We start from the raw sequence: 20,957 nt of genomic DNA on the forward strand, positions 1-20,957 counted from the left end.
TGAAATAAGCCAGGCATAAATGGACAAATACTGTATGATTACCCTTACACGAAGTACTTAGACTAGGCAAATTCATAGAGACAAAAAAGTAGAACAGAGGTTACCGGGGACTTAGAGGAGAAGGGAATGGGTTTCTGTTTGAAATAATGAAAAAGTTCTGGAAATGGATAATGGTGCTGGTTGGACGAGACTGTGAATCTACTTAATGCCAATGGATTACACACTTAAAAATGGTTAAAAAAGCATTATCTTATGTATATTTTACCTCAATAAAAATTACTTCATGACACTCTCAGATAGAAGTTCCTTGTAAAAGAAAGCCTCTCGAAGGTGTCGAAGAGTTGGGCAAGAAAGGAGACTTTATAGCAGTACAGGAGGAGACTTTGTGACTCTGTGGGCGGTGGAGGCAATGGGAACAGCATCAGGGCTGCTCCCCATGTGAGTGACTGTCTTCCACAGCCAACCTTAGAGGGTCAGGATGTTACTTTATAAGTGGAGCTGGACAGTTTCTTTACAGGTCTATTTCTTACGTCCAGAATAGCCTTGAAAATTACTTCCCTCATTTTATCAGTGTGACTTACTCTCAGCATTCTTCTAAAAATGATCAAAAGCATAAATGCTTAAAATAAAAGGCACAAAGTATTAAGATTACTAACATGGTCATTCCTTTTCCTGATAAAACATTATTAGAAAAGATATCTGCTATTGAGTTTAAAGATATCCAAGAGAGAGTAAAATCGAGCTAATGAGAGAATATGGTCTAAAGAGTAGTAAAAAAACAGTATCAACAAATGAGTCATTTAGAAAATTGTTCTAGAAAATACGATGGTAACTAAATAACATATTTGGTTTGTCCTCAGTCTGAGGTCTCTGATGTTCAGGGAATATGGTAGTTCTTTGGTGCTGTTATTGTTCTATGATACTTGGATGGTGGACTAAGTCTATAAGTGGGATGGCTGTTCCCATAGGACAAAAGTAACTGTAACAACTGCAATACTTCAGAGGGAATCCCTTAAATTTTTACAGAAAAACAAACAGTATGACGTCCAGTGAAGTTATGTTTTTTTTCCCTTAAAAACTTTTTTTTCCTGATCATATAATAATGCCCATTGTTAAAATCTGAAATTTACAGAAAAGCATGAAAAAAAATACTGATCAAACCACATCACCCATTAGTAACTTAACATTTTGATAGATTTCCTTCTGATCCTCTGTCCATGTTTTCACATGATGATATCATATAAATCTATATTTTTTACTTTACATGAGGACACAGTCATTATCTCTGGTTATTAAAACATATCTATAAACATAATTTTGATCTCTGAATTATAATTGTGTGGTTATACAATTTACAACATTTCTGTTTATAGCTAACTCATTTCTATTTGTTTCAAAAATATGCAGTAATGATCATATCTTTGGATATAAAGATTTTTCTCCATTTCCTACTTCTTTATGGAAGTTTCCAGTGAAATTACTAGCTCAAGTATATATGAACATTTTTTTAACAGCACCGCAGCCATAATTTTTTAAAAGGCTATGCCAATTAACACTCTCCATGTGTCCTTTTATCCTTCTTTTATAACTCATCAGTTAAGTTGTAGTTTTTATTATTAATTATTAAGACTATTTTATCACATAGTAGTTATTAAGATGTTATCAGGGTATTTAAATTTTTATGTTATTATGAATAAATCATTATGTCTTCCAAATGGTTTTTGGAAAAAAAGCTTTTGATCTGTTTACAGTTACTTCAAACCCATATTACTAAAATCTCTTATTAATTATAAATGCTTCCCTTAAGGAGTTTTAGTTACATAATCTTATGTCATGCAACATTTTTATTTTCTCATTTCTAATAGTTACACTTTTTATAATAATGTTAAATCATATCAGTGACATGAACATACTTATATTATGTTCTAACTGGAATGCTTCCAGAGTTTCACTGTTAAAATTATGTTTTATGTTGGTTTGAGATTAGTATTTACTTATTCATTCAAGGAATATTTATATTTATTGAGTACCTACTACAGCCAGGGATATAATGGTGAGAGAAAAAATGGAAAAAATTCCTACCATCATGAAGTTTATATAGTCAAGTAAGAAACAAAGACATCACAAAGAACCACAGGATAAATGTAAAATTATAACTGTGCTAAGTATACAGAGCGATTGGTAGTTCTATAACGTAATAAATATAGATACATACATACACACACACGTGTGTGTGTGTGTGTGTGTGCGTGAGTGAGTGAGACAGAGAGAAAGAGAGGATTAAGTCAGCAAGCCTGGGTTGCCCACACCTTGCACATTCCCAAGAAAGATTCTCTAGGCTGGCTCCTGGGAGTTGAGCTCTTGGAATGTTCTGACTGATAAAGAGTGTTTTGCATGCTGAGGGCCTGCATGTTTGTATAGAGTTTTTACAAACGATATGATTTAGAATGAATACCTGCTTTTTCTCTCAGGGTCTGGAGTTTCAGTGACTAACATCAGTCACATGGCCATTATATGCTTAAATGCCAGACCCCTTTTAAAAACCCTGAACTCTCAGGCTCAAGTCAGCTTCCCTAGTAGGCAGCACTTTGCACGGATTGTCACACATCAAATTCAGCATGTCCTGTACAGCTCCACTAGGAGGAACTCCTGGAAGTTTGTACTTGGTTTCCTCTGGACTTCACCCCATGCCCTTTCTGCTTCTGATACTGCTTGGTATTCTTTTGCTCTAATAAATCATAACCATGAGTATAACAACTTCCAGGCCTTGTCAGTCACTGAACCTGAGGGTGAACTTGAGGATTCCTTGACACAATGCGTATATGAAATAATCGTCTACTTTGGATAGTTAAGGAAAGCTTCTCTCAGGAAGTATTGTTTGGAGCTGAAGTCTGAAAAAAGAGTAGGGGTTAATTGGATACAGAGAGGAAGAACTGCTTTCCAAGCACGGGATAAGGGATCGTGGTAAAAAAGAATATGTCATAGTTTAAGATATGAAAGGAGGAAGTAGGCCATTTACACCTATTAGGCCATATGATGGACTATTTTTGTGCTTTAAGCAAGGGAAAGTGACGTGATCAGATTTCAAAAAAAATTCACTTACGCTATAATACATGGACCAGAACGTTAGGAGGCCACTGCAACTTGTTAGGCAAGGTTTTCATTATATGAAGGTGGTATTCTTACATTCCTCAGATTTTAACGATTTGGTATTTTGTTGTTGCTGTTGCTCATGTGGTTATTCTGTTGTTCTCACTTGTTTTTATCTTTAAAGCTGGAAAGGATGGTGAATGAACTGAGCAGATATTCTCGTGAGGAAGTACAGAGAATACGAGGAAGGGGAAAGAAGATATAAGGGTGCGAGGGGAAGAGTCTGCAGTTTTACTTCTTCTTCTCACTGAGTTCTCCTACAACATCTTTCAAAATGCTTAGATTTACTCTAAAGCCTGCCAATATTTGGTTTTATGTTAACTCTGAAGTCTACTAAAGGTTTTAAAGCGAGGAATTAAAATAAACATGCATACTTACCATTATGGAAGAATGTCTAATATCTAATGCATAGGTATCTTCCCAACCATTTGAGCTTAACTTTAAAAATTCGCTCATATGTTCTTCTCTGATCCCAAGATTGCGAAGGCCATTCATCACTTTTCCTTCTAGTTTCAGCATATCCAAAAGACTTTATGTTAAAGAAAAGAAATGTTTTGTTTTGATTTGCCAAAAATTTTTATTAAATCCTGTAAAGTTTATAGATTTCTCAAAGCATTAGAAACAAGTTTCACTGGTATTTTTATTAATAGCAGGAAAATACACTATTAAACTCAGTAACAAATAAGACAAGGAGTCTAACTAGTTACCCAGGGTAAACTTATGCTTAGGTTTTTTTTAAAGTGGTAACAAAATCTTCTTATTTAAAGGATAAGACAGCAAGGTATATTTACTATACTCTTCACTAAAGAAGTGAGGATATACTCACCACTGAGCAGGTCAAAAATGAAAGGAAAAAATACAGTAGGTCACTCTTTTGATAAAGCTACTACAAAAACAAGGTAAAATCAAACATGACCTAAAATATAAAATTTTAATGCAGGGGAAACCCCATTAAAGTAGGAAAGTTCACATCTGTTGAGAATACATACTAAAATTTCTAATTACATATATAATAATAATTTGATAGCTCTTAAACATGTTAGAAAGTATTACTGCTAAAAGTAACAACATCAATAAATGACCCTACTGACAAAAAGTTAGGGCAGTTTGATTCTTTAAACTACTGTTTATCAAGTTCATTCTGTGTCTCAAAACAACCTCAGCAAGTCTCAAGCGATACCAATGAGGCTCAGAGAAGTGAAGCCTCCTGCCCAGTCACTCAGCCAGTCGAGTGGAAGAGCTGGGACGTGAAGGCTATAGGAACGCAGTGCTTCCCTGTATCTGCAAAGACAGATAAGGCTGTATAGACTATGGTAAAGCATGTTCATGTTCATGTTTGAGAAGGTAAAAATCTACTAGGCAAGGAGCAATTTTGATTATTACTTTTTGAAACCAAGTGTTAAAATTTATATTTATTTTATTTAACCTAAGTGCTTCATTCAAAAATCCATTCATGGAAATCACTTCACCTTTCAGAAATGAAAAGAATTAGAACAAAGCAATATATGGGCTTTAGAGTACAGTTCTTGGGGAGGACTATAGAGATCTACACTTAAAAAGCAGAGATCTAACATCTAAACTCTTCAGAAGGCTGTTTTAGAAGCATTTCAAGCTGGTCTGTATGACATCAGCTCAGCACGTCCGTATCCTCGACTGTTCTGACCACTGCTTTACAAAGGAGAGTTTTTACCCCCTCCCCCCAAATCTATTAGAAGATGAGCGTGATAAAAAGAGCACTAGGTTGAATATCATAAATCACCAATAATAAGATTTAGTCGGGGCTATAACACTACTTCTTCATGTGGGGCTTCTTAATTCCTTTAGTCTAAATTTTCTCATTTGTAAAATAAGAATTTTGGATGGTATTGCCAATGTTCTCGCCATTTAAAAATTTTATGATGCTTATTGATCTTATTGACTTTTGTGTGACAGAATTATAATATTCCTCATAGCTTTTGTAACTATCATCTTTGTTATCACAACCTAGTTTCCAAGGAAAACCACCAAGAGAAAAACTAGATAGAGTTACATGCTGTGGTACATTGAAAAGGGCATGAAATTTCAAATCCTGCAACTATTTGCTAGCTGTGTCCCTATCTTTATGTGAGATCTGAGTCTTTGTTTCCCCATCAATAAAAAAGAGAATAGTAATAATCACTTGATAGGGTATTACGATTAAATGAGCACACAGTTGCCCTCAACAAGCACTAGTTTCTTCCTTGCTCTTCTCAAATCTTGAATTTTGCATACCAATAGAAAAAAACTGGTTCTTGAAATATGCTAGGTTTATTTATCAGGAAAACTTATATCTCTGGACTGTTAAATAACCTCTCATGCTTCTCCTTTTAAATAGTCACTATCTTTAAATTTGCTTAGAACCCTTCACTGGCTTCTCCTGCCCTTGAGACAAAAGGCCAACACCCAGAACCTGGTTTCACAGTCTGATCTTTGCCCACCTGCGTGATCTAAGCTTCTTCTAGTTCTTCCTCACTGCAGAGTCTGGCCACACTAGACCAGGCATTTTCTCAAATATGTCATGCTTGCAGAACCTCAGCTTCCCACTTTGCCTGATTCATCCTTAAATATCACTTCCTTGAAGAAATCTGATATGCACTGTCCCCATGTTCCATCAAGAACAAGTTTAAATCCCTGGAGTTAAAAGCTCTCAAAGCACTGCACTTTATCTTTTACAAACCTTACCACAATACAATTATTTAATATCAGTTATCCTCCTAGACTGTAAATTCTGCTTAAGCAAGATGTTACTGTCTTGTTCACCACTACACCCCCGATATCTAGCAGTCTCTACAGCATAGTAGGCATTCAGATATTAACCAAAACAAATTTTAATATTGACTTGATTTTATAAATATTGAATTTTAATGTCGCTTGCATTACAAATACATATTTAATCCAGAGCGCAAAAGAACTGTGAGCCAGACAACTTTATTAAGATATAGAAAAACTCCACAAGTGCGAATATCAAGACACCTTTGTTACCTCTGTCTTTCTGGTAGTTATACTGTAGTGATATTACTGAAGCAGGAACAGGCTGGCTATCAAAATGAGTAACATCCAGTATGTACCAGAGTCAGTTTCTTGAGTACTTGGACCTGACCAGAGTCTGGTCCATTCTGTGGCTGGGGTGACTATTAAGTAGCTCTAAGGCAAATGCATCTAAGGTAGATACATAAAACACATTTATGGAACTCCTCAAATTTCCTCGGTCCTACCTGCCTTTTTCCCTGGTCATTGCCACTCCCTCCTACTGTCCTGGTCTGCCTGGGGGTGAGAGCTAGGCTTGGACACAGCCTGTGTGAACCTGGGCTGACCTGACACTGAGACACGGAGGCTCTGGCTCCTCGGGGATCAGAGGAAGAAGGGTTAGGGCGTGGGCGTGGTACCAGCTCTACAACCCAAAACGCGGCAAGGGTAGGAGATAGGAAGAAAGAGAAAAATGATTCCCCCTTCACTTTCTTTCCCCAAATCGACAATGTTAGAGTACTGGTTGTAAAGCACCTCTCTCCAGATCCAGGATATAACTTAATAGGACATTTCCTTCCTCTCCTCTTTCCTGAATCATTCTCTTTCATTCATCACCCTTTTCACACTTTTTATTCTACATGCTCTGATCCTTCCTGAGAACTTCTTTCTTTGGTTGTTTATTTTGTGCTAAAAATGTCAGAAGATATAAATATCCTCACATATTTTCTTTTTTCTCCTTTAAGGGAATTGTAGTAGTTTTAACCAGTGATCCGATCAATGAGGAACAAAAATGTATCACACATCCTGCAGATCACTAATTACCAGGTGGAGGAGCCAAGGGGGCTCTATTTCTTGAATAACCTGTAGCCTTTCTAAATTACATGTCAAAGTGTTCCTGTTGTGAAGATTTCCTCATACACCGCCACAGAAAACTTTCCAAAATCTACCTACCATTTCTGCCCTCTTTTAAACCTATTTTCACTGTTCTTGAGCACAAATATAATTTCTGTCCTCTAAAGTTTACTGCCAGGAGCTAACAACTGCTCTTCTCTATGTGTAGTATTTAGCTTTTATATCTCAGATTAGTATTTTCCCAATATTAGGTCCAAAAATTCAACTAAATAAAAATAAAAGCCCCACTTGAACCCTACTTCTCAATCTTCCCTGTGTTTTCCTATATATTTCCAAGGTGCTTAGAAAATGAAACAAATGAACAATTAATTTAAGTTCAATAAAAGCAAATTGAATTCAATTAAAACTGAATATCTGAACTAAAGTACTGTGTTTACTAAATTCATTTTATATTCTAAATATGAATTTTAAAGTAGTTTTATGACTCTCTTTAAAAGTAAAATAAATTCAGTTTGACTTCTCTTCTGTTTGGCCCATGACTTTAATTTACAGGTCAATGGCCATGATAAATACAAGACTTTCTAATTCTGCACTAGAGCATTTTTGAGGAATTTCTTTAACCTAAGGAGATAGCATCCAGCCTTCTATAATTTCAAGTTTCTTTTCTGATAGACACAAGCACTTAAAATTCTTCCTGTTAGTTTCTTTACTCAGGGAATGCATCTCATATTCCTTTCAGTTCTTTTCTGGAGCGTACAGCTCCTTAGCTACTCAGCTCTGTCCCAAGAAACTTCCCTGCTAAGTGATGGACCTACTTGTCAATTAAAGACAGTTTCGAATAATAGGACAAATATAGGTCTAGGATTCAGAAACTTCAATTTTCTCATCTGAACAAATTTCTCCAAGGTCTCTTCCAGTTCTGACATTCAAAGACAATTAAGAGAATATTCTACCAAAATAACAGAGTTGTTCTGCACAATCAAAAAGATATATTTGCTTTACCTTTAAAGTGATTATTTGCATTTTAACAAATACTAAATTCAGGACAAAAGTGTACCTTCATATATAAACCATAGTCTGTATCAATAATTCAATACTTACTTAAAAGGATCATAAGAATCCATATCAATATGAAGTCCATTTATATATAGACCAGCATCGCCTGGCTGAATTTCAAATCTATCTTGAAGATGCTGGAAATACAGAAAATAGTTAACCAAGTGATATAACCATAGCTGATCTATGCCAGGAGTTGGCCAACTATTTCTATTGAGTCAGATAGTAAATATTTTAGGCTTTGCCAGCTATATCATCTCTGTTGAACCACTCAACTCTGCCCTTGTAGCACAAAAGCAGTCACAGACAATTAACACATGAGCATGATTATGTTCCAATAAAACTTTTATATGTGTAAAGACAGGCAGCAGGCCACATTTGGCCTATATGTGGGTAGTACTGCCCACATCTGATCTAAGTGATGGGAATCTTAAAACAGATTAAAGACACAATACCTGAGTATTTTGATTTCGCAGTATGTGATATTAAATCTCTAATGCTACAACAATTACTTACCTATTACATTTTATACCGTGTGTGTGTGTGTGTGTGTGAACACAAACACTTAGAATTTGATAGCTGGCACAATCCTATTGTTTGATATCCCAGAACTCAAAACCTTGGTGTATGTGTAAATATTTAGCAATCATTTATAAATTCATAAGTTTTCATTAAAGCAGTGTTTCAATGTTCACTAACTTTTTATTAAGTAAATACTTCCCAAGTGCCTACTCAGTGCTAGAAACAACTCCAGGCACTAGAAAAAAAGGGAATGTCCTAGCCATATAGCATAGTTAGCAAGATCACGGTGAGGGAGTCAGATCTGGTTCAAACCCTAGTCTTGCTACTTACTCGTGGTAAGATTTAGGCAAATTTACTTAGTATCTTCCGTTAAGTCTCAGTTTCCTCATCTGTAAAATGGAATACTCACAAGTTTGTTATAAAGTTTTAATGTAATATATATCTGTGTCTAGTCACATATAAAGTACTCACAAATGAAGCTTTCATTATGACTATTACCAGAGTAGGCAAATTGATTTAGGAAGAAAAACAAAAGTTTTAATGTAATATATATGTGTCTAGTCACATATAAAGTACTCACAAATGAAGCTTTCATTATGACTATTACCAGAGTAGGCAAATTGATTTAGGAAGAAAAACAATTTCAAAACAGTGCATTTCAATGGCATCACACAATAAGTGACCTAAGAGAGATCTGTATAAATTATTCTGGAAAGACAGACGAAGCAACTAACTTGAAGAAGTTCAGAGGAGGCTTTACAGAGGTGAAGTTTTCTGTATGGTTATCGCTCACCATGACAGGCGAGCTACATATAGAGAGGGGAGAGGAGGAACTAAATTTGTAACAGTACAGAAAATCTCTCCATTTGCTTTATGCAGAATACTGGCAAGAGATTAACATGAGAGATTCAAAGGTGAAATTCTGATTTGTCTTTAGCTACTTCTGTGCCTTTCTATCAAATAGTTACTTTTTTCTAGGAAACTTGCATTCAAACTTCAAAGTCTATAGATGTCTAGTGAATCCACTGCCTGTTTTCCCAAAATTTGCATTGAGCCATCATACACATTGTCTCAAGCTCTCTCCAGCACCTCCTTTGTTTTAGGCATCACAACTAAAAGTAGAAAGCATATCAAACACTGATCTATACTAAACTGCTAATTCCCTCAAGAATTTTTATGCCAAGCACAGAGTCTTGAACAAAAAAGATGCTCAAAACAAGGGTAATAAGTTAAACTCAGCAAACTTGATGCTGAAACAATGTCAAAGAGAGGTATGTGTATTGGAACTGGTGGTGACAAATTCTTTCTTTTCCCCTCAAAGGGGGTAGCCTTAAACCCTGGCAAACTATCCCAAGTGTATGATTAAAGGCAGCCGTTCTCAAATCAAGGAGTAAGAATTTAGTTTCTAGCAATATGATGAACCAGAGATCCTGAAATCCTTCTACTAAAAGAAAATATCAGAAATGCTACATTAAAGTATTAACATTGTCCTCTAAAAGAATGGTTTAACTTTTTAAATTAAAGATTTCACTTAAGAGTAGAGAAGAAGTGTGAATAAGAGTCCAAGGATATAACAAACACTGAAGGCCCTGCCCTGAGGAAATCTCAAGCATCCTCATCCTAGGTGGCCTAAAGTGTGAGTTTTTAAAGGTCAGTCTCAGGACAGGAGGCAGAGCCTTGGGCCCACCGAGGGCAAGCAGCAGGGTCAGAGATATCCTTGTGCACATAAGGAAGTGCTACACTCACAGTGAAGTGAAAGGTGACCTAGAAAACAAAATGTCCTGCAGAAACAGCATAGAAACTTGGTGAGTTCACCATGGTTCTTAATGGAGGAAGAACAGTCTTCCATAAGAATTCACGGCTTCTGGCCTATCTTCACATGAGTTTGAGGCCCAATTTCACACTATTTTGAAGGTCCAAAAAATACAAACAGCCTTTTAATTTAAAGTGGAATTAGGGGAATTCCCTGGTGGTCCAGTGGTTAGGACTCCGTGCTTCCTCTGCAGGGGGCATATGTTCAATCCATGGTCAGGGAATGAAGATCCCACATGCCCTGCGGTGCAGCAGAAAAATTAAAAAATTGAAAAAAAAAAAGTGGAATTAAGTTGGGAGTGCTCATAAGCTTTGAGCAGAAACAAATTCAAATCTCCATGGACAAATATGACCTCATTAAAGAAAAGAGGGAACAATGTACAGAAATGTATCCCTTTAACAACCAACGGAGCTGCGCCATTAGTTGAAACTAAAAAAATTCCGATTGATTGGATTTCAGGAGACTGGTTGAGCATTATAATGGTAAATTGGTTTATAAACTTGTCTGGAGGTCCCTATGCTGGAACTACATGCATTCTGAACTTAAAATTTGAAGTCCAATCAGATGTAAATCTAATAATAGGAAGGGTTTTGCTTTTTTCTGGATGAGTGATGAGAGAAACTCAGATTCCGAAAAAATATATTTTACAGAAGAACTGTTGGAGAAGATATGCTAACCTAGGAATTTTCTCTAGAACTCCGTAAAATTTTCACACATTCTAAGTAATTAGTTGACATAATTAGAAAAGTGTGAGCTTTTATCTGAATTAGGTGTAATCTTTTACTTGGATTTTGTACTTAAATATCTGCATCTGGTTTATTATGTAATTACATAATTGAAACAATCTGTTTCACGATACTGAAGCAAAAGAAGTTACCTGACCACCTGACCCCCTTCCCCATTTCCCCCCAACCAAAACAAATAAGTGTCATGAAATTTAATTAATATATTTAACAGTTCTTATGGTAAACAATAAGAGATACATATTGCATTGACATTGAATTTTAAATCATCTAAAGTAGACTCTGCCCAGTCTCTGAGCAAAACAACAATTATGAACTTCAAAGGGAAACTTGCTGTACTTTGGAGTTGAATCAATTGCTTCCTGAATAAAACCAAACTCAAATTCACTTATACAACTTCAGCATAGTCATGATATTTTTGGGATAATCTTTGCATGAGTCCAAAGTCAAAACTATGTAAAAACTATTCACAAAGAATTTTTGTTCTCATTCCAGCACCTTCCACCCTGTTCACCAGCCCCTACCCTTGGCCCATAGAGGTAACACATTCTTCCCCCAAAGTTTCTGGTTTATCCTTCTGGTGTTTCTTTATACAAATATAATACAAAGACATATCTTGTTTTCCCTGTTTTCTTATGCAAAATAAGACTCACCAATAGAGTGCACTATCATACATATGAATATTTGAAATCTGCTTTCTCAGTCTAACTCTGATCTGCATTTCTCTTATTATAGAAAGATGAATCATCTTTCTGTATATTTAAAGACCACTATTATTTCTTTTTTGTGTGTAAACCCTTTGTTTACATGTTTTGCAACAGTGACATGTTTTACAGGAACTGTACCATTTGGTGCGTATGGATAAGATGTTGGAGCAGTGACATATTTCCAGGGTCTTCATGTGGCCCATCCATTTTGGCTACATTAACACTGCAAGGGACATTCCACAATTTTTTGACTTTCCGATCACAATCACCCCTTCCTTCTCCAAGGCTGGAACTCCCAGTTTAGTTACCTCCCACACACTCCACGCGTCAGTGGGTAACATGGACTACCAGCCCAGACACCTTTGCCTGGGATTAGTGATCGGAAAGCCATTATTCCCTTGTCTTTCTCTCAGTGTGTTCCGAAAGAGGCAGTAAACAAGACGGCCATATACAGTGTCAAGACTGACTTACTGAATAAATTCAAGGTTCCTTGCTCAGTAATCAAAGCTTGTTTCAAAACTGTTTCACTGCTAATTCCAAGCGGATGAGAAGTGGCCAAGGTGACAGCGGTGGGTGGCCCCAGCATCCCTGAGCAGGCTGGAGCACCTGGTGGCCAGCATAGATACAGGAGGCACAGTCTGTGCTGCTCCACACACAGGGCAGAGGTCCCTACGGCTCCTTTAATGTTTCAGAGGAATCCTGGCTATTATTCCTTGTCTACTTTTTCCACACGAATTTTTAGACTCATCTCGCCAAGTTTCAGAGGAAAAAAAAAAACACTCCAGGTTCTGATTGTATTTACAAATTAACGTAGAATTGACTTCATTGTAATCTTCCAGTACAAGATACGTCCTTCAACATGCCCTTAAGTAGACTGTCAAATTTTTCTTTATACAGGCTTTACCTACTTGTTAAGTTTATTCCTATATACTTTTTGTGTGGCTGTTGTAAATGGAGTCTTTTCTTACATTATAACTTTTAACTAGTTGCTTGCAATACATGGAGCCTATTGATTTTTTTTTTTTAATTTTAACCAAGGTTCTTTAATGGAGAAATGAGTACCAGGTATAAAAGTTTGAGGGCATATCTCTAGTTCAACATTTCACCATCTTGTCCAAAATTCTATTTTGGAGATTTTTTTTTCATTTTTGTATTGTTAAACTTTATGCCATTCCTCTGATACTACATAGTACATTCTAGATTGTTAGAATTATACAAAAGTCTGGCAACTTCACTGCTGTGAAAATTGGAACTACAGAAATAACATTATAAAAGAACTTAATACTATTTTGTTTATATAACAGTCTTTCAAAATGTAAGTGTAAAACTTTATTATTACCATAAATTGATGATAACTCCAAGTAAAGTAATAATTTAACAAAATGATAGACATAGTTTAAAATATTGAGAATTATTTTCATTTAAAGTTAAAGTCACTAATATCAGTCTAGTAGATTATGATATTCTCTCCCTCTTTCTGACATACTCCAACTGTCTTACGTATGTAAATATAGATATTTATGTATGATGTATTTTTCTCTGTGTGTGTATATATAAAAATGTGGGTTTATGTATAGGTACATATAAATATGTGAACACTTAGCAGAGGGGCACAGTTACTGAGGCGGACATTGTGCTAAGTCACTTTATATTCTCATTTAATCCTCCTAATAATCCAGTGGAATAGGTACTATTCTTTTTTTCTTTTTTTTGGATGCATAGAACTGATTAGCTTTTATTCATATTACAAAGAGTTCTTTTCTTTACAAAAATTATCTTTCTGTCTTCTTTTTTTTTTAACATCTTTATTGGAGTATAATTGCTTTACAATGGTGTGTTAGTTTCTGCTTTATAACAAAGTGAATCAGCTATACATATACATTTATCCCCATATCTCTTCCCTCTTACATCTCCCTCCCTCCCACCCTCCCTATCCCACCCCTCTAGGTGGTCACAAAGCACTGAGCTGATCTCCCTGTGCTATGCAGCTGCTTCCCACTATCTATCGGTTTTACATTTGGTAGTATATATATGTCCATGCCACTCTCTCACTTTGTCCCAGCTTACCGTTCCCCCTCCCTGTGTCCTCAAGTCTATGCTCTAGCAGGTCTGCATCTTTATTCCTGTCCTGCCCTTAGGTTCATCAGAACCGTTTTTTTGTTTTTTGTTTTTTTAGATTCCATATACATGTGTTAGCATACAGTATTTTTCTCTTTCTGACTTAACTTCACTCTGTATGACAGATTCTAGGTCCATCCACCTCACTACAAATAACTCAATTTCGTTTCTTTTTATGGCTGAGTAATATTCCATTGTATATATGTGCCACATCTTCTTTATCCATTCATCTGTTGATGGACACTTAGGTTGCTTCCATGTCCTAGCTATTGTAAATAGAGCTGCAATGAACATTGGGGTACATGACTCTTTTTGAATTATGGTTTTCTCAGGGTATATGCCCAGTAGTGGGATTGCTGGGTCGTACGATAGTTCTATTTTTAGTTTTTTAAGGAACCTCCATACTGTTCTCATTAGTGGCTGTATCAACTGACATTCCCACCAACAGTGCAAGAGGGTTCCCTTTTCTCCACACCCTCTCCAGCATTTATTGTTTGTAGATTTTTTGATGATGGCCATTCTGACTGGTGTGAGATGATATCTCACTGTAGTTTTGATTTGCATTTCTCTAATTATTAATGATGCTGAGCATTCTTTCATGTGTTTGTTGGCAATCTGTATATCTTCTTTGGAGAAATGTCGATTTAGGTCTCCTGCCCGTTTTTGGATTGGGTTGTTTGTTTTTTTGATATTGAGCTGCATGAGCTGCTTGTAAATTTTGGAGATTAATCCTTTGTCAGTTGCTTCATTTGCAAATATTTTCTCCCATTCTGAGGGTTGTCTTTTCCTCTTGTTTATGGTTTCCTTTGCTGTGCAAAAGCTTTTAAGTTTCATTAGGAGCCTATGGATTTATATATTTGAATTGTGCATTCTATTATCTTTTGCTATGGACTGAATTGTGTTGCCCCACCCCAAGTCCATATGTTGAAGCCCTGAACCCTCATGAGACTGTATTTGGAGATGGGGCTTAAGGAGGTAATTAAGGTTAAATGAGGTCATAAGGGTGGCACACTGTGTGCACACAGAGGAAAGGCCATGTGAAGACACAGCAAAAAGGCAGCAGTTGACAAGCCAGGAAGAGTCCATATCAAATACAGAATTTGCTGAAACTCTAATCTGGGACTTCCAGCCTCCAGAACTGAAAGAAAATTAATTTTTGTGGTGTAAGCCGCCCAGTCTGTGGTACTTTGTTATGGCGGCCCAAGCAGACCAACACACCTTTCTACATCTAATTTTTGTTTTTAGTTGATTCTCTTATATATTCCTCACCTTTCCCCAATTTTTATACTTCCAATATACTTCTCTTGACTAATGATGTGGGCTAGTAAGTAATACAATAATAATTACAGTGATGATAATGTGCTTCATTGTCTTGTTCCTGATTTTGGTAAATATACCTCTAGTAATTTTCTATTAGTAAGATGCTGACTTTTAAGCTGAGATAAACACAAATACATATGCACATGCACACTTTTAATCATGTTAAGGAAGTATAATCAATTTCCTTATAAAGCATTTTTTTATATTCAGGAATAGGTCTTGAATTTTATAAAATGCCTTTTTGGCATGTACAAAGATAATCATACAATTTTACCACTTAGATCTAACGATAGTATATGAATAGATTTCCTAATCTATTGACCATTCTTGCATCCCTCAAGCTCCATTCAATTATGAAATATTATCATTTCATTAGTTTTACTATTTTTACCTGTATTAATTTCTTCTGCTTTTGCTTTTCTTTACTGTTCTTAACATTTTAAGTCTGATATTTAATTCATTTACTTTTTTTTCATTTTATTGTAAGACTTTTTCTCTGAACTTTGTTTTATTTGGGTCCCAAAGATTCTAATATCTTATGTTTTCAAATGTTGTTATCAAGAACTGTTGCAATTTTGATGTGTATTTATTTTTAAAAATGTTTATTTTATTTATTTATTTTCCTTATTTATTTATTTTTTGGGCTGCGTCGGGTCTTAGTTGTGGCACATGGGATCTTTGTTGAGGCATGCGGGATCTTTTTCGTTACGGTGCGAGGTCTGCTTGGGTTTCTCTCTAGTTGCGGCATGCGGGTTTTCTCTCTCTAGTTGTGGCACACGGGCTTCAGAGCGCATGGGCTCTGTAGTTGTGGAACGCGGGGTCTCTCGTTGAGGTGCATGAGCTCAATGGTTGTGGCACACGGGCTTAGCTGCCCCGCTGCATGTGGGATCTTAGTTCCCTGACCAGGGATCGAACCTGGTCCCCTGCACTGGCAGGTGGATTTTTTACCACTGCACCACCAAGGGAGTCCCTTGATGTGTATTTTATTTTCCCTTCTACTTAAGAGTAAATAGAGTTTTTAACTTCCAAGTGAATAAACCCTTTTTTTCTGATTTTGTTATTGATTTCTAGTTTGCATTGATATTGAGAATTTTTTTTCTATTTTACCCACTTTCTGGATTTTTTGCCATTACTACTTCATAAAAACTTGAAGAAAGGCATATTTTTTCTATTATCAGGATACAAAATTTGTTATATAGCCAGAAGACCTATTATCTATACAATCATAATGTCATTTGGTCTTCTATAGCTTTACTTACCATTTCACTAGTCTTAGAGAGGTAAATTATATTTCTCCTTCCATCTCCTCTAGTCTGTTTCATGAATGTTGCTGCAGTGTTTTGATGTAAAAATATTTTAAACTGCTATTGTAGCCTTGTGAATTATAGTCCTTAGTATTATAAAGGGCCATTTTTTGCTCATTAATATTTTTAGAACTGAATTTGGCTTCATGGCATTTTAAGGTCACTACCCTTAAAACACAGTATTTGCTTGGTATACCTTGTCATGTCCTTTAATTTTTGACATTTCTAAATTACTTTAAGAGTTTTTATTTTACATACATTGTACACGCCTAATGAAACAAACTGAACATTTTTGCTAATATGTTAGTTAAGCTTATTTACATTTATTGATATCACAGACCTGGTTAGCCTCAAATGTCACTCTTTCATGCTGTATTTACTCTTTCTAGATGTATTTTTTAAATGTCTCTTTCTTTTCTTGTGCATTCAGTTCTTTTCACAGTTTGGAAGATTTAGACTTTTGTTCCTCTAGTTACTATTAAACATGTATGTTCATTTAACACCCTCAGTCATCTCTTTCTTTAACCAACAACTAATGATCTCTGTTACAAAAAATAATAAAATTAGCCTTTAACCTCTTTCTGCTGCCTTTCCTCTTGCACAGCCCAATTTTATTCAATAGTTTTATATTCATTAGTGGTTAACTATATACTTTTAAATAAGTTCAGGCTTCCACTGCTTGACTTTTCAGCTTTAATTATATCTTTCATTCCTGAGTATTACAGTTAAGGCAATCAGCAAGTTTATTCTATTTTCTACCCCCCGCCATATTTATTAGTTGCAATATTTTATCTTTGTCAGAGTAGGTACTGTTTACATACTATACTATCACCCTGTCCCTCACTTTTTACTTTTAGTTCTACACATAAACATATTCAATGCGCAACAGGCAGCTGTTCTGCCCAAGAATCTTCAATCAGTTCTTGGTCAGAGAAATTCCTCAGAAAGTGTTCTTGGGAGCAATATTCCCTGAATTTTTGCATGTTCAACATTTTTGTAGCCTGTATATACGTATCTTCTTGAAGGACAGTTTTTCTTTCCTTGAATATCTTGTAGATGGAGCTTCACTGTTCCTTGGTGTAGAATTTGTTTTTGAGAAGTCTGATGCCAATGTGATTTTCTTTCCTTATCATCTTTTTTATTAAATGCATAAGTAATTAATTTCCTTTGTTCCCTATAAAGTTCAATAGCTTATATTTGACCACTCTTGGTCAATTTTCCCAAGTTACACAGTGCACCCTTTTTATTTGTGGATTTGGAACTTCTTTTATTTCAGAAAATTTTCTGATTGTAGTTTTAAGCATTCGTTCTGTCCGTTTTATTTTTCTATTTCATGGACTCTAGTCTAGGTATATTGGATTTCCTTTACCTGGCTTTACTTTATCATCTTCTCCTGAGTCCTTTCTATTTCTTTTTTTTTTTTTTTACTATCTCTGCATTTATTATTTCTATCTACTATGTCTTCTGCTGTGTCTTCTGTAAGGTCAGTTCTCCTTTGTGCCGCTTTATAACTTTACTTTTTACTTGAGAAATGGTTTTATCTTTACTTTCTACACCTTTGCAAAGTCCTTCCAGTTCTAGTTTCACATTCCTTTGTTGCTGCTCACCAAATCCATCACTTTAACGTTCACCAACACAATGTAAACTATTGTGTTACAAAGTCTACCCAATCCCAAACAATCCCCCACCTTGAAAGACCCAACTTAAACCACCTGAACAGAGACCCTCTCCAATCTTCTAATCACTCTACCCTAATGTCCTCCTTTTGAGACACTAACAACAGTCTATCAAGGTGTTGCTCTCCCTCATTGCAGCAAGTTTATTAAACTCAGCTTTGCCTGAGTAACAAGTTTCCCTGGCGGGTTTTTGTTGGGGAGTTGACAGTCTACACCAGACTCCCCCTTCCCACCTGGTTTTATTTAAATACATCTGTCTAACCCTTTGTATGCTGTTCTCCTAGAAATAGGAGTCACTGAAGAATTTTTTTTTAGAAGACTAGATCAAATTTCTTAACTTCATCAAATATCTTTCCAATCACCTAGCAAGGTGACTGGCAATAGAAAAACTCACAATTCTTATTAAATTGTTCTGAAATGAGCTGTAAACCAGGGCACAAATTCTGGTTCCATCTTGTACCAATTCTGTGACCCAGAAGAAATCACTGGATCTCAGTTTATACATTAGGATATTAACAACTGCTACAATATACAGAACATCTTAAAAACTACACATTGCTAAATATAGAATGTATTACAGGTAACATTTAAATATTCAAAAGTTTTCTATTCAACAAATATTTCTGACGGAATGGTCTGCACCAGGTACTGTGCTCAGTCAAACCCCTAGGTTCAGAGTTTCCTGATTTACTCATTTCCACTAACTTTCATTCCCACTCTACTTCAGCAGCTAGCTTTGACTGTCATCCTGTGATTATGTCATCACAGTGGTTTACCTTTGGAACTATCCCATTTGGTCCTTCCAATTATCTCTTTTATTCCCACAATATCTCCTCTTTAACCTCATGAAATTCTTCAGCCTCTGGAATCAAAATCATCACATAGAGCAAAGCTTTGATGACCAGGAACACCCCCTCTGTACTATTAACTGAGCAAAAAATAAACTGGATTATGTGATGCCACTGATACTTTGGCATTCCTTTCTTTTCCCTCCTTTTTCTTTCCCAACCTCTCTTCCCTTCTTACTGCAAGTGGCATTATTCAAACAAACAAATACAAAAATTCTTATAAGAAAAATATGCATTCTGCTTGAATAATGGTAAGAGCAATTAGGAAAATTACAGAAAGAAGTAGTGCTCAGTTTTGAAGGATAAGCAAGAATTTGTTACGTGGTCAACGAGGCAAAGAACATCCCAGGTAGGGATGATGTGTTGCGGCTTCTATCATTCAGTCTCCCGTGAACTGTGCATCTACTTCATGATCATCATTGTAGTTGTCTGGCATCATCAAAACAGCTGATATTTACTGAGAGCTTACTCTGTCTCAGTGTAACAGGCACTGTTGATGGGCTAACCTGGCACTATCTCTAAGCCATTTCTCCTCTGCTCCCCTCAATCACTAGAAAAGTAAACACTAACTTTTCTAGTCTCCCTTGTGGCTAGGAATATCCACATTACAAAATTTTGGCCAATGAGACAGAAGTCAAAGATGGCTGAAGTGTTCCAGAAAGGCTTCAGTCAGGATGAATGTGGTTTGATCTTCCTGCCTCTTTCTGCTTTGAATCCAGACAAGTAGTCTGGAGCTGTGGCAGCCATTCTGCAACCATAAAAGAAAAAACCATGTCTGCAGCAACCTACTTTGAGACTTCTGTTTTTTTTAATATTTAAAATTTTATTTATTTTTGGCTGCGTTGGGTCTTTGTTGCTGTGCACGGGCTTTCTCTAGTTGTGGTGAGCCGGCTTCTCATTGTAGTGGCTTCTCTTGTTGCGGAGCATGGGCTCTAGGTGTGTGGGCTTCAGTAGTTGCAGCATGAAGGCTCAGAAGTTGCGGCGCATGGGCTCTAGGGTGTGTGGGCTTCAGTAGCTGGGGTGCATGGGCTTAGTCACTCCACAGCATGTGGGATCTTCCTGGACCAGGGCTTGAACCCGTGTCCCCTGCACTGGCAGGCGGATTTTTTTTTTTTTAAACATCTTTATTGGAGTATAATTGCTTTACAATGGTGTGTTAGTTTCTGCTGTATAACAAAGTGAATCAGCTATGCATATACATTTATCCCCATTTCTCCTCCCTCTTGCACCTTCCTCCCACCCTCCCTATCCCACCCCTCTAGATGGACACAAAGCACCGAGCTGATCTCCCTGTGCTATGCGGCTGCTTCCCACTAGCTAGCTATTTTACATTTGGTAGTGTATATATGTCCATGCCACTCTCTCACTTCGTCCCAGCTTACCCTTCCCCCTCCCCATGTCCTCAAGTCCATTCTCTACGTCTGCATCTTTATTCCTGTCTGGCAGGCGGATTCTTAACCACTGTGCCACCAGGGAAGGGACTTCTTTTTATGCGAGAAAAATGAACTCCTACTGTTTAAGGCCCTGTGTGCCTGGGATTAATATTACTTAAAGCCAAACCAGTCCTATGTAATAAAGCCAGGAAGTGTTCTCAAGTACTTCCTAAGTATTAACACAGTTAGAATCATTTGAGGTCTTAAGGTAATTTAGGACACCATTTAGCAGAATCTTATCAAACTAGTGATCAACTGTGTACTATATGTTATAGGATTCTAGTAATGTTCCAGTGGTCTAAACTTGGCTTGGTCCTCACAAGCTTTTTAAGCAAAACTAATGAGAAACAGAAGTATTATCTCATAGCCTTTATTCTCTATTTTGTGAAGAAAACCATACAGCATGGGCAGAAAATTTGGAGTATATAAG

At 36.4% G+C, this 20,957-nt stretch overlaps 1 protein-coding gene across 1 annotated transcript in view; it reads right to left on the reverse strand.

Annotated features, from left to right (window-relative positions):
* The window catches only part of UGGT2 (UDP-glucose glycoprotein glucosyltransferase 2), a 180,089-nt gene that overhangs the window by 110,114 nt on the left and 49,018 nt on the right, over positions 1 to 20,957 (reverse strand). The window contains exons 11-12 of the mRNA XM_059902510.1: positions 8,089 to 8,180; positions 3,529 to 3,679 (exon numbers count right to left, since the gene is read on the reverse strand). Of these exons, the coding sequence (XP_059758493.1) occupies positions 3,529 to 3,679; positions 8,089 to 8,180 (243 nt within the window). The remainder of the gene's footprint in view (positions 1 to 3,528; positions 3,680 to 8,088; positions 8,181 to 20,957) is intronic.

Source organism: Balaenoptera ricei, chromosome 18, assembly GCF_028023285.1.
Source record: "Balaenoptera ricei isolate mBalRic1 chromosome 18, mBalRic1.hap2, whole genome shotgun sequence".
NCBI lineage: Eukaryota > Metazoa > Chordata > Mammalia > Artiodactyla > Balaenopteridae > Balaenoptera > Balaenoptera ricei.